Source organism: Adiantum capillus-veneris, chromosome 2 (genome assembly GCF_014529385.1).
Source record: "Adiantum capillus-veneris isolate H3 chromosome 2, ASM1452938v2, whole genome shotgun sequence".
In the NCBI taxonomy this organism is placed as follows: Eukaryota; Viridiplantae; Streptophyta; class Polypodiopsida; order Polypodiales; family Pteridaceae; genus Adiantum; species Adiantum capillus-veneris.
In genome coordinates this window covers 48144819-48158456 of record NC_140932.1, presented here as the reverse complement: position 1 = coordinate 48158456, position 13638 = coordinate 48144819, and the positions used below count along the sequence as shown (strand labels likewise).

Below are 13638 nucleotides of genomic sequence, written 5' to 3'. Positions count from 1 at the left end.
AGGCTTCCTTTTCTGTTTCTTTGCCTACGCTCCATAAGTCCCGGCTGAATCCTTGTCTTTGGTGGCCTTCACTGACCCCTGTGACGCTTCAGGAGCCGTTTTCACCAAGGGCTTCTTCGCTGAATTTTTCTTTTGCTGCCCTCCTTTCTTGTTGCTCGGAAACCCACTGTCCTCTCCTTTCAACAAGGCAAGATCAGTGTTAGCAACTTCCATGAGCTGGGTGAGGGTAGCCACTCTGTTCTTGGTACAATAGTCCCGAAGGCCTTTAGGCAGCCCACAACAATACTTCTCTATCTGCTCTGTCAATAGCACAAATCTATAGGAGGTCACTGAGAGTAACGCTTTACAAAACCTCCGACTGTACTCCAACAAGCTCTTGCATGTAGCCGAAGTAAGCTGGTGCCAATCTGTCATGACGTCGGCTTCAAATTCGTTTGACAGCCAAGCAAATGCAAACGTTTGCTTGAAGTAGACCCAAGTGGCAGGTGCTTGTCCTTGCATTAATAATGTCGTCCACCATGTAAGCGCATTGTCCTTTAAGAAAGTGGCAACTTTCCTGACCTTAGAGGCCTTTATAATTCCCTCCTGCATAAGCTGTATCAAACTGTTGGAGAAAAGTGAGAGCCTTTGCTTTATCCTCGAAGCCGCTGAAAGTGCTGAACTTCACAGCTGCACCACCTTCTTTGTAAGCTTCCGGCTTTTCCAGTGCCCCCAAGTGGTCATAAAGAATGGTTTGCAACATGGGCACTGTAGTAGGCATCATCGGCACATCTTGGCCATTAACATTTTACGTCAGAGCTGCCATATCTCGTTGCTGTCCATAAAAAACAGCCATGCCAAAATGACCCTGTGGCACCCCAAACTGGCCCTGGTTGCACTGAAAACCCTGTTGCATGCCGATGCTACCATACATGAGGTTTGGCATCATGCCTTGCATGCCGCCAAACACTGTTCCTGGCATGTACGACTGACTTCCAGGAGCATAACCAACCATACTCTGGAACACAGATCCACCCCCGAAATACCCAGGATGTACCGTTGTAAGGTACCGCGGAATGAATGTTTGAACTTTGCTCAAGATGAGTGCTCCGAACTGTGCTCAAGGTTCCTTTTACTTAAGGAAGGGAGAGCCTTCCGTTCCTTTAGTGAGAGAGTGCAATGGACACAAAGTGCATGAGACTGAGAGATAGAGAAGAGAATACGACACCAGAGACGTTGAAAAACCCTCCTTCGAAGGCCCCACTCTCTATGGCGAGAGCGGTCTACTTATGATTGCACAAATCTCTACAATGCTTGGACTTGCAGACGATGTCGACGACGATGAGGACGACGACAAGACGGGCCGAAATCTGAAAATGCTAAGGGCTGAAATCTGCAAATCTTTATCTGCTAAATTCTGACTCTATGTCGGAGACGATGTTGATGGCGACGATGTGACGACAACGAGCTGAAAACGCAGATGCTGAAATCTGCGTTTTCTGGGCTGAAACTGTAAACATTCCGGAAACTGACCGTGCGGCAAGGAACTGTTGCGGGAAGGTGAGATCTGCGAGGTTCGGGACTTCTTCTGCGATGTCTAAAGGCTGAAAATTGAAAACGTTGATGCTTCTTGGTGTTCCGCCGTGGTGAATCTGCAAAACGCCGGGGTTGATCTGCAAACCAAAAACGCTAGAGCTGAAAAATGTTCTGCTGTCGCCAAATGTCCTGCAAATGCAAAACGCTAGGCTGATCTGCTGTGTCGTGATGACGTCGGGCTGATCTGCTGTGCACAAAACGCCAAGGTTGGTCTTGTAGATGAAAAACGCTAGGGTTGTCCTGTTGATGCAGAAAACGCTAGGCCTCTTGGGTTCTGCTGAGAAGGTGCCTGTTGAGCGAGTGCTCCTGCTGCCTCTTCTACCAAAAAGTGCTATCGCTACGTTTTTATATATACAAACTTAGCAAAATTGCCCTACCTACTTTCCAACAAAAGTCACTTAAAAATAATAAGTGAAAAATGTCAAAAATAGGGCAAAAAGGCCTATGCATTGTAAAAATGCTACTGATGGGATCTGACTGGAATCTGATGGTCATGCTGTGTGCAACCAGAGGATATGCATCTAATCTAAGTGTCTGGACATGCACGGTTTGCAAACAGACTCACGAAAGTGCCAGATCACTTCCTATTCTAGACTCACTTGACTGAACTGAACCCTCGTCATGATGTAGCTTGTCCTGTTGAGCTTGTGCTCCTGCTGCCTCTTCTGCCAGAAAGTGCTAGCAGGACTCTTCGCCGGCCCACTGATGTGTGGGTCGTGCGGTACTTGAACTTCATAAAGGTCTGCAACGCTTGCTTCTTTGGGCCGCCCCGAAAGATACACAAAGTCTTTTGTGGCTCCTCCGATGCTTCAACTTCTTCTAGAGTCATGCTTCTTCCGTCTTCAAGAATCTCCACAGCTGAAAATTCCTGAAACCACTTCCAACACAAAACCATGAACATACCTATTCCATGTAAAGTGACTGGAAAAAATCTTGTCTTCCTCAAAGGCTGTGCATGCAATGTAGATGAACAAAGAGACGGAGTGTCAAACCGTTCACCACACAGACGCAAACAATGAGATCGAATCTTGTCGTGCTGATCTAAATCAATCAACTTTGGGTCAACTCTGGGTCAACTCTGGCAAATCATAACGGAAATGCCCATGCTTGGTGCTCATACTTTCATGTGCTCTTTCTACAAATGTGTCATGCCAAGGAAGGGACATGGAATGTGACTTCCTAAAATGCATACTTTTCAGCTTTTCATGAACAATCAGCATACATTCGTGCTCATTCATGAGTGAAACGTGCTAACATACAATATGTCATGCCTAGGAAAAGGGATCACAAAAAGACGTTGACGAAAATACAATAAACGATCACAAATAAAACACTCCTACAATGCGTGCTCATGCGAACACATAATACTTCCTGTGAGGGTTCTTTGGACCAAGGCTCGAGAGCCAAGACCGGTTCTTCCTGATTGGTCGAATCTTCCTGTGGGGGTTCTTTGGACCTAGGTCGAGAGCCAAGATCGGTGCTTCGTGATTGATTGTCCCTGCAATGAGGTTAGCTGCACTAGAGAAAGTATCAACTAACACATCATCCTTGTGAACACTCACATTATCTTCATGCAAATCATCATGCTTGTGCAAAATTACATCTTGATCATCATGCAAATCATCATGCTTGTCATTGTCATCCAAATCATCATGCTCATCATTATTATCATCCAAATCATCATGCTTATCATCATGCAAATCCTGTGTGTCATGCTTTGGAGAAGAAGAGACTGAGAGAGTCTCCTTTTCCCGAATCTGTGCAAACTGCGCCTGCACAATAGAAAAGAGTCACAAGAATTCTTTCATGTGTTGGTCGCTCTGTTCTTGTCTTGCTTTGGTCTCGCGATCAAATGTTGCTTGTCTTTCGTTGTTCTCGCGCTCCAATTTGGCTTGACTTCCAAGTCGTACTTACGCTTTATGGCTGCCACGCTTTCTTCGTAGTTACGATCTATGGCTGCCATTGTTTCTTAGGCCTTTCTTTCTGCTTCTCTTTCTTCACGTTCTAACTTTCTTTCCATAAACAATTGCCTCAACTCCTCCATAGGAGTTAGTGCAATCCTTGGCGTAGATTGGGAAGAGGGAGCGTCTCCTGGTGGGGAAAATTCTTCTTCGCCTTTCTCATGTTCATCACCTCCAAGCGAAGTATCCATTCCGCTTCGAGTGATGACCATCCACTGAAGTCGTGGATTCTTGTGGGTTCTTGTGGTCTTGGGTTCTTAAGTTCACGAGGAACTTGGGTTCTTGTGGGTCTTCGGTTCTTGTGGGTCTTGGGTTCTTGAGGGTCTTGAGGTTCTTGGGTTCTTGCAGTTCTTCTTTCGCTTGCAATCTATGTTAGAGAAGGATCTTCTCTTCACCCGAGTTCTGCTCTTTTCCGCGGGCGCACCCCTTGGCAGCCTTGCGCTCACACCAAGGTTGCTTTTTCCCACCTCACGTCGATTGGCCGGCCGCTAAGTGCGCGGTTTGCTCTCAATGAGTGAAAAGAGAACCAAGGGGAGGCTGGACAAGCCCTTCTTTCTTGGGATTCCTGTCACTCTTCAAAAACACAATTAGGAATCGACACGCCCAAGAGGACTTGGGTTAGTGCGACCTCAACAAGCAAAAGAAAATTATGTGGTTCTTGTGGTTCTTTCCTTGAGTGATACACAACACCGCCCAAGCTCTGATACCAATGTAAGGTGCCGCGGAATGAATGTTTGAATTTGCTTAAGATGAGTGCTCAGAACTGTGCTCAAGGTTCCTTTTACTTACGGAAGGGAGAGCCTTCCGTTCCTTTAGTGAGAGAGTGCAATGGACACAAACAAAGTGAATGGACACTGTGAATGGAAGTGCATGAGACTGAGAGATAGAGAAGAGAATACGACACCAAAGACGTTGTAAAGCCCTCCTCCGAAGGCCCCACTCTCTATGGCGAGAGCGGGCTACTTATGATTGCACAAATCTCTACAATTCTTGGACTTGCCGACAATGTCGACAACGATGAGGACAACGATGAGACGGGCCAAAATCTGAAAATGCTAAGGGCTGAAATCTGCAAATCTTTACCTGCTGAATTCTGACTCTATGTCGGGACGATGCAACGACGACGCGTTGAAAACGTAGATGCTGAAATCTGCGTTTTCTGAGCTGAAACTGTAAACCTTGCGGAAACTGACCGTGCGGCAAGGAACTGCTGCGGGAAGGTGAGATCTGCGAGGTTCGGGACTTCTTCTGCGATGTCTAAAGGCTGAAAACTGAAAACGCTGATGCTTCTTGGTGTTCCGTCGCGGTGAATCTGCAAAATGCCGGGGTTGATCTGCAAACCAAAAACGCTAGAGCTGAAAAATGTTTTGACCACTCTGTCCCACGCTTCAAGGAGCGACTTGTGATCATGAGATGTAGATGTAGAAGATCCACCACTTCTCGCATCCAAAGCAGGCACGTAATTTCTTGAAACAGGCGAAACACGAGGCTTAACTGGCTTCTTTGAAGTTTGCCAACCATAAATAGAATCTGTCATTTTGGCTTTACCTTTGGTATCTGCCTTTGCAACAGGATGCACATTAGGCATTCTTTTATTTTGATCTTTTTCCTGTTTGGCCTGCATGCTTCCATTAGCATCCCCCGTTTCAACAAAGATTCTTGGGATTCAGAGTGCATATGGCCAAATTTTCCACAACTGAAACATGCACCTGCAAATTTTTCCCATTTGAGTTTAAACGGCCTTTTGCCTACCATTGGATCACCAGAGTCTACCGTTATTCCTGACGGCATCGGCGTATCGGTATCCCACAACACACAAAATCTATTGGAATTAGTATCCAAGTTTGGGGGGCATATCACTTTGCCCAACTGAACAGCTAGGAGACGCAAAAAATGCTTCCAAGTTCGTGGAAATCCAACTATTTCCACCCAAATTGGGCACCTATGTCGTATCAAGCTCTGATAGTCTTTAACAAGCGCCCAAGGCAATACATGTGTCATTTGCATATTGAAAAACAAGGGCGACATTTCCAAAAATTGCGAGCGAGCTTCCATGTCTGCCAGTAACACCTCATAAAAACCACGGGCACCAAAATACACTCCTCGGACAGCTTGTCTTTTCAACAGCAAATCAACCCATTGACCTATATCTTGTGCCGAGGACATCTTGAGAGGGAAGAACAAAATGACCGCATTCAACACATACTGTACAACCGTATCCATAAGCTGCTAAGCCGGAATAACCACTTTGGTAGCTGGCTCCTGACCTTCCCAAGCATTCCGAGCATCAACAAAATCCTCTAACAAACACTCCTTGATGATATTTGCAGCATCCATCGAGGAAAGACCGCCTATTTCCTACGCTTATATACAGCTTCTTCTGCCATATCCCATCAACACTGCACTTTCTAGAGTAGACACTGGACTAGCACCCACTTTATTTTATTTATTTTATTTTATTTTATTTTGCAAGCTTTCTAGGATTACTCTGTTGAACACAACGACAAAAAGAACCTCCTGCTGAAAGGAAATACACAGACACACCCACGGTCACTCAAACCAAACCTGACAGAAGGGCCGCGTGCAGGTGAAAATTATCTTCGACCACCGGCGTGCTAAAAAGGGCCTTCGCAATGTAGGAGAAGGATTCACTACACCCAAAACCAACCGCCATTGCTTTACACACCCACACACGCACACACACATAGGAAGGAGGCGAAATCCGTACCAGGCCAAAGCGGGTGCACATAGGCGAACGTACGCTCCACATACACCGACACACGCACACACAAACACTAACAGACACAAAGTCGCCAAAGGCCAAGTGTCCCTGCCAAGGTTCGCCCGCTGTAAAGCTGGCTTGCGCGCGCAAATCTGCTGGCTGATGCTGAAAGCCCCTGCTGAATCTCGCCCGCTGTTGTAGCTCGCGTCAGCTCTTCTCTCTCACACACACACAAGCACACCCACCCACACAGACCCATACATACACGCGTGCACGCACACAGAATACAACAAGCGCAAGGCACACCTGTTGCGCGCAATGTCGGACGGTGACTACCATGCCATAAGCTGATATTCCTCTCTCTCTCTCTCTCTCTCTCTCTCTCTCTCTCTCTCTCTCTCTCTCTCTCTCACACACACACACACACACACGCACGCACGCACGCACGCAGCACACAGAGCAATCTACAAATCCATCTTTATCAGTTTTGCCTATCCAGATTTAAAGATCTATCTTTCCAGCTACACACATCTCTCTCTACACTAATTTGGGGAAAGAACCATCCTTAATGTAAAGGAACATAAGGATTGTGATGTATGATTGCTAGATCTTCTCTATACTCTTTGCACTGCACCATCTAACATATTATGTTTATAAGGCATTGAGCCTATCGTGAGGATGGTTTCATCAAATCCTATCTATATCGTAACCAGGTTTTAAAAACAAATTTTGTAAGCTCCAATGCTAGAAAAAATTTGATAAATTGGCAAGGACGGTAAATGGAACAATTACACTTAAAACTACACAGCCAAGTACTTACCTGCAAATGTCTGATTTTGTGCGAGCCTCACCCTCAAGAGCAAAATGATTTCCAAAGTGCACTTCGCTGAAAATTCCTGAATAATGTCTCTCGATCCAAGCAAGGGTTTCTTCTTTTATTATATTCTGTCGGGAGCTGCATGATGGTAGAGCAATGAAAATGATAAATTTTTTGGATGAAAATAAACCTCATGAATAGATGTTTGTTCAAGACTCACGTTACAACACAAAGGTTACAAAAGGATGCTATCTGTAGCAGTGCCTTGTGAGCCCCAGGGATTGGAAGTATTCCTTTATCAAAATGCTTGGATTTGAAAAAGGAATGGACACGAAGATCAGCTGCAAAATCAAGACTGTTTACATTTAATTCCATGAAGGTATGCAAAAAAAATTGAATTATAATAAGGATCAATCGTGGACTTCATACCATTAATCAAACAAGTAATTTCTACCCTAAAACAAAAACCCAAAACTCAACCCTGATTTCTGAAAAATACATTTCACCCATGAGGCTCTGTTACAAGTGTTATCCTTGCAAGCGAGCTATATTATTAAGAGTAGACTAAAAACTGCCAACACCAACAGTCACCTTTCCACCTCATAGTTCGATCCATATATAATTTCTATACGATGCAAGAACAAAGAATCAAACATGCAAGTTTATTTTAGGTCAGCCCGTGTGGTGTGAGATCCCTAGCCCTTGACATACCTTGTTTGATATGTCTGGCAGTCAAATCGGAAATGCATGAAGTTTGAAAGAAAAGAATCTATGCCTAAGATCCATGAGTGAAGGAAACTTCATAATGCCTAAGCACTTCAAAGTTGCTACTCTATCGGCTGCAAATCGAAAAAAACTTGAACTCCGTGCTGCATAAGTGCTTGCTTACAGAACTCTTACCTAATGGAGAGGATCGTAAATGAAAAGTGCACATATCCTCAAACAAGTGATTGTCTTAGAAACGTCAGAAACCCATCATTCAAAACATCAGTGACTAATGATCATTTACAGTTCTCCCCTAAACTAAAATGACTAATAGAAACTCCCAAATGAAGTTCAGAGTGCTAAGTTTCTGTCATGACTCCGGAGATCAAGGGCAAACTCAGCCATAATGAAGCCTAGCACTAAAACAAAGGCATTAAATCGAAAAAATTAGCACAAAAATGAGGTAGTTGATAGGGCATACGCACCATAAAAGGTGGAAAGAATTAGCGCAATATCAATTGGTCGTAACTCAGACGAAAACTTCACAATGTGAAGTCTGCATGTCCGCTATACGACTAAAAAATATACCTAGATGAATCCAGGATATACCTAGATGAATCCAGGATAAGCCCAAATTCACCCTTAAAGGAAAGTGTAGGGTATAGCCTCACGGTAGTCACCCACAAGACAATATAACCATCAGCTCCATCATGCATAGTATTGACTAAATACCACGACATCCCCAACAACGTCGTCAGTGCCCAACAATGGGCTTAGAACTAGGTACTAACATATGCTCCCAACAAAACACACATCACACTCACACACACATGAGCATACATCAACACAAAGGTCAGTGTCCTGAGTTTCTATCATGACTCCGGAGATCATGGGCAGACTCAGCCATAATGAAGCCTAGCACTAAAAAAGGCATTAAATCGGAAAATTTAGCACAAAAAAGAGGTAGTTGATAGGGCATACGCACCACAAAAGATAGAAAGAATTAGCACAATAACAGCTTTTGAAAAGACAATCATGTCATCAAAGCATGTACCACGAACTTCGAAGTTTCTATGTGGTCAAAGAATGCAATTAAATGATTCCTATGCTTCCCTTCAGACTTTGAAAAGACAATCATGTCATCAAAGAATGTACCCACGAAGTTTCTGTGTGCTCTTGATATTTTGTCCATCATTCTATTGAACATGGCACGAGCATTTGTGAGACAAAATAGCATGACAAGAAACTCATAAAGACCAGACGTTGTCCTGAAAGTAGCCTTATGGACACCTTCTGACCTAATGTGTATCACGCTCCCGCTCCCTCAAGACGTTCAAGAATATCATCTATCCTTGGTATGGGGAACATGTTCTTCATGGTATTCTTATTTAAAGCTCGGCAGTCGATGCACATGCGCCATGAACCATGCTTCTTCTACACTAGGAGTATGGGAAAACAAAAAGGGAAATGAACTAGGCTGAATCAGCCCCTTCTCTAAACGCTTATTGACCTGACACGTGATCTCTTTCTGTTGGGCTGCACTAACCTTGTATGGTGGCCTATTCGGTGGACTAGCAACCTGGCACAAGATCTATGCTATGATCGTCACGTCTCTCAGGAGGGAACTCCCCTGGCAAAGAGTCCAAAAAAACATCATAGAAACCACTCAAAAAAGTTGTCCTATAGCAAATAAATTATATACAACTTCATGTACTTCTTTGCAAAGATAGAGTACACAGAAAGATAATTCTGTATTACAGATGAAATGGAAGAAGCGAAAAACAACTAGAACACACTCGCCTTTAAGCTTTACATCAGGGACATGAGTCTTTCCTCTATGTACAAGGGTAATCTTTTTATATACCTTCATAAGTTCAGAATAGTCTGAACTCACGAATTATAAGAGGGAATAAAGCACTCATAAAACTATAAAAGCAAGGGACACACGAAAAGAAAAGAAAAACAAAAACAAACAAACTAACTAACTAAATCACTTTGATTGCTTCGAAACAAAACTAGATAAAACAAAACATTATTAACTTAAAAATGTTTTCAGAAAAGGCATGTGTAAAATAAGTTGACGCAACTTACTTGGCTTAAAACAAGTACTCAACTTTAAGCAAAAAAAAAAAGGATAAGACATCTTAAAAACTTAATCCTAGAAATCAAACTTCACACAACAACCTATAACGGAACACATTCTTAAGTCCTCAGGTAAGCTAAATATGAAATCGAAAAATGAATACTACTACAAACCTACGAAGAGCAAAGAACCAAACTTGACAATATGTGATCTCAACTTCACTGCTTGTCCAAACGGGAAGAATAAGATTATCACCTTTATCATGCATAGCTTGGACAACAGCTATGACATCCCTACTCACGTCGTCAGTGCCCAAGAGTAGGTGCAGGTTTATATAGAGGTCATTCATGCTTTGAACGTACTCTACAAAACCAACGAGCTGAGTTTCTATCACCCTCCGGAGGTGATGGGCATACTCAGCCATGATAAAGGCTAGCAATTGTCAAGCTATAGTGAAAATACTAGAAGCGCTAAAGATCAAAACAACAACATAAGGTGTTATTAAGTCAAACAATAAGTGGGCTTTTTAGCTCCCCACTTCTATTGAATTTACTACTGATTATCTTGAACATTCCAAAGGAAGAAACACTAAAAATAAACTTACTACGATGCAAAAATGAACAAACTTTTTTCATAATTCTTTTGAATGAGTATCCTTTTTCAACTAGTAAAGAAATAAGATGGCAAGATTGAACAACAAAAGTAGATTTACTAGAACAAAGACGAGAAAATCTAAATAGTTGAGAGCAAATGACACCGTACTTAGCTAAAAGAGAAATGTTCGAAGAAATGTGAGGCATGCGGATGATTTTTAGATTGGCATATTCTAGTTCAAGGCGCTTATCATAGATATCTACTTCTAATCCCAAGGGAGTCTGAAAATCCTTAAGGTCTAAAAAGGCACAACAATCACTATTTGTGGTACAGTTAAGTTCACAAAACTCCTTGGGATAAATCCCTCCGCCTACAGAACTCGAATTCAAGTACATAAAATCTTGAAAAGAAGGAACGTCAAGGACAAAAAGATCATCTACAAAGCGTCTTACATTGCATAACTTGTGCAAAAATATTGGGCAAGTGTTAGCAAGGACAAGACGCTCCATAAAATCAAACTCATAAGTAAAAAGATAGAAATTAGCAAGAAAAACAGCACAATTGGTGCCCATAGGGATACCAATTGTTTGCTTGAAAAGAGAGTCACCGATGGTTATATATAAATTGTCCAAAAGAAAATCTAACCAAGATATGATGTCAATGTCATCTACAATCCTGGTGAATCTCTTTCTTCCTTTGTCTACATCTACATTCTTATTTTTCAGCCATAAGAAGTCAAAGTTCAAGGCTGACTTTTCTACTAGCAATGCCTTGTACCTATCCTTCTCAAGCTTGTAGGCAAAAACTTTTGAAATAAGAGACTTGACTCTAAATTTAAGGTCCTCCAAATTTAGCTTCGTGTATAGCGTTGTAAAGTCAAAATTTTGGAGACATAAAGGAGAAGATTTCTCCTTAAGGCTTCTTGAAGAGTTCAAAAACTTTAAAACAGGAATCACACCTACTGAATCATTTAAAATCCAACTTGAATCGGTAGGTACGTCTGCTTCCTTTAGCATATTATTCCACGATTCATTTATGCTAGGTAAAATGGCTTTGAAACAATAACTAAGCCATTTGGAAACCTCGATCAAAGAAGTGTTACAAGAAGCAGCTATAAATCTAGGCTTTATAGGGTTCTTGTGGAACTTCCAAACGGTATATAAAAAAGGTAATTTAGGCTGGCACTTGAAACCAAAAGACTTACAAAAGTCTTGATGTTTCAAGATAACCTCTTGCATTGAAAGATCACAATCACTGTAAGTCTGAGAATTTACTTCACCTAACAAGCATTCTAAATAGAACTTTTTGCACGTAACAACAAAGTTATTAGAGCACTTATCTACATAAGAGATTACAAAATCACGATGAAATTTCCTAAGAGCATCACGATCAGAAGAAGATAAGTTGTTCCTTCCTGAAGAAACGTTCCGAGAGCAAGATGCTAATTTCAAAGAAGCTTTCTTGAGAATTACAGACTTCCAATGGGTAAAAATACCTTGGACTCCTAAAGACTCCTCAAACTTTACTACGAAACTAGAAATTCCTTTTTCTATGGCTTTGAGAAGGCAAGAGTCGTTTGAGGAAGGGAGCCTACATTTAGTACCTCTTGAGAAAAGGTCTTTCAAGGAATCCGAAGGAAGGATAGAACAATCGGCAATAACTACATGACCCAAAGCTCCATTTACGTAAGAAGAAAAGTCAGTTTTACTACAAGGGCAATCAATACTTGAGATTGCAAGCCTCTCTTGCTTTTTAAGATTACGTCCTATGTCACTATAGTTGAAAGCTTTTTGTCCTAAAGTTTTCACATATTTGAAAGCTACGACAGGATGGTTCCATACCTTTCTCACACAAGAAGGGAGAGCATCCAAAGCTTCTTGAGATCTCAAAATAGAGCTTAATCCAATCTTGTCTAAGTCAGGGGAGGTAAAGATAGTTATCAACAAATCTTTCTTTCCAACCAAGGGATTTTTCAGACTAGGACATTTGGACTTCAGAAATTTGCCTAACAGTACTCGAAGTTGAGTACTATGAGACTCTCTTAGCTCCAAATCTTCATAAGAGTAGTTCTCAAGGGTATACAAGAGCTTAAATAGGATCCTTATATTATACCTTTCAAATATTTTATAAGAAAAAGAACCCAATTCCATGGCTCTAGATAGGTAAATCAATCTCCGTTTGAAATCTCTATAAGCAAAAATTCTATGGTTAGAAGGGTCATCACTCTCAATTCTAGAGATTGAAGCCCTAGGGAGACCTTGTACTCTACTAGAAATAGTGTTGTGCAAAACAACTGGATTGATTTCAGGGATAGAAGGCGGATCTGAACGAGAACCTTTAGGAATCCAAATTCGTTTAAACTGACTTGAAGGGAGAACTAACTCGGGTTTAGGATACCCAATCACACATCACAACCCTAAAGTGGCATAATATGAAACTCTTCCGCATCCCACATAACTCTAAACGTGTAGACGAACCTTCCCCAAAATGGGAGTAACAAGCTCTGAATGGCCTAGACATGCCAAACCTGCTTCACCCGCCATACCCATCGTCTCTGCACGAATGCCCAACTTTGATGCCAATTCTAGTGATATGAAATTTGCACGGGCTCCTAGATCATAGAAAACCAATATTGTTTGGTCCCTAACTTTGCCCCAATCTCTGCACAATTTCGTGGCACTTGTGTTTGATTGATCACCAACCAAATCTCATACAAGTCCTCCATTGGGCTTTGGCTTCTTTCCTTTATACAAATCTCATACAAGTCCTCCATTGGGCTTTGGCTTCTTTCCTTTATACTCCATGGACACGACTGGTTGCTCAATCACATGGGCTTTCCCTCGAGCATCAAGACCCCCCCCACCCCCCACATGAGAAATCGCCTTTTCCTACAACGGCTCACACATACCCTATGTCGAAGCCTGTATATCCTATGTAGGAACCTGCAAGAATTCCTGCATCCTTGGATTCTTGACCAGCTCCTAAAAATTCAATACAGCTAAGTAGTTGAGCTTTAAACAACCTGCCCTCTTCTTGAAGAGTTGTAAGAGCTTGCTTTGTGCCATGTGAGGAAGTCCGAAGATCCCTCTTCAGTTATCTCGTCTCTCTTCTCTGCCATAATGATATGCTCTGGGTTGCTTACACCCACAACAATCCAGGTTGCACTCTTTGAAAAAAAGTG

The 13638-nt window shown here is 42.2% G+C and overlaps 1 protein-coding gene across 2 annotated transcripts in view; it reads right to left on the bottom strand.

Moving 5' to 3' along the window:
• Positions 1-13638, bottom strand: part of LOC147462723 (uncharacterized) — a 60955-nt gene that overhangs the window by 34443 nt on the left and 12874 nt on the right. For both annotated transcript variants that reach the window (XM_086485221.1, XM_086485214.1), the window contains exons 4-5: positions 7296-7416; positions 7079-7213 (exon numbers count right to left, since the gene is read on the bottom strand). In XM_086485221.1, coding sequence (XP_086341347.1) covers positions 7079-7213; positions 7296-7416 — 256 coding nt within the window. The remainder of the gene's footprint in view (positions 1-7078; positions 7214-7295; positions 7417-13638) is intronic.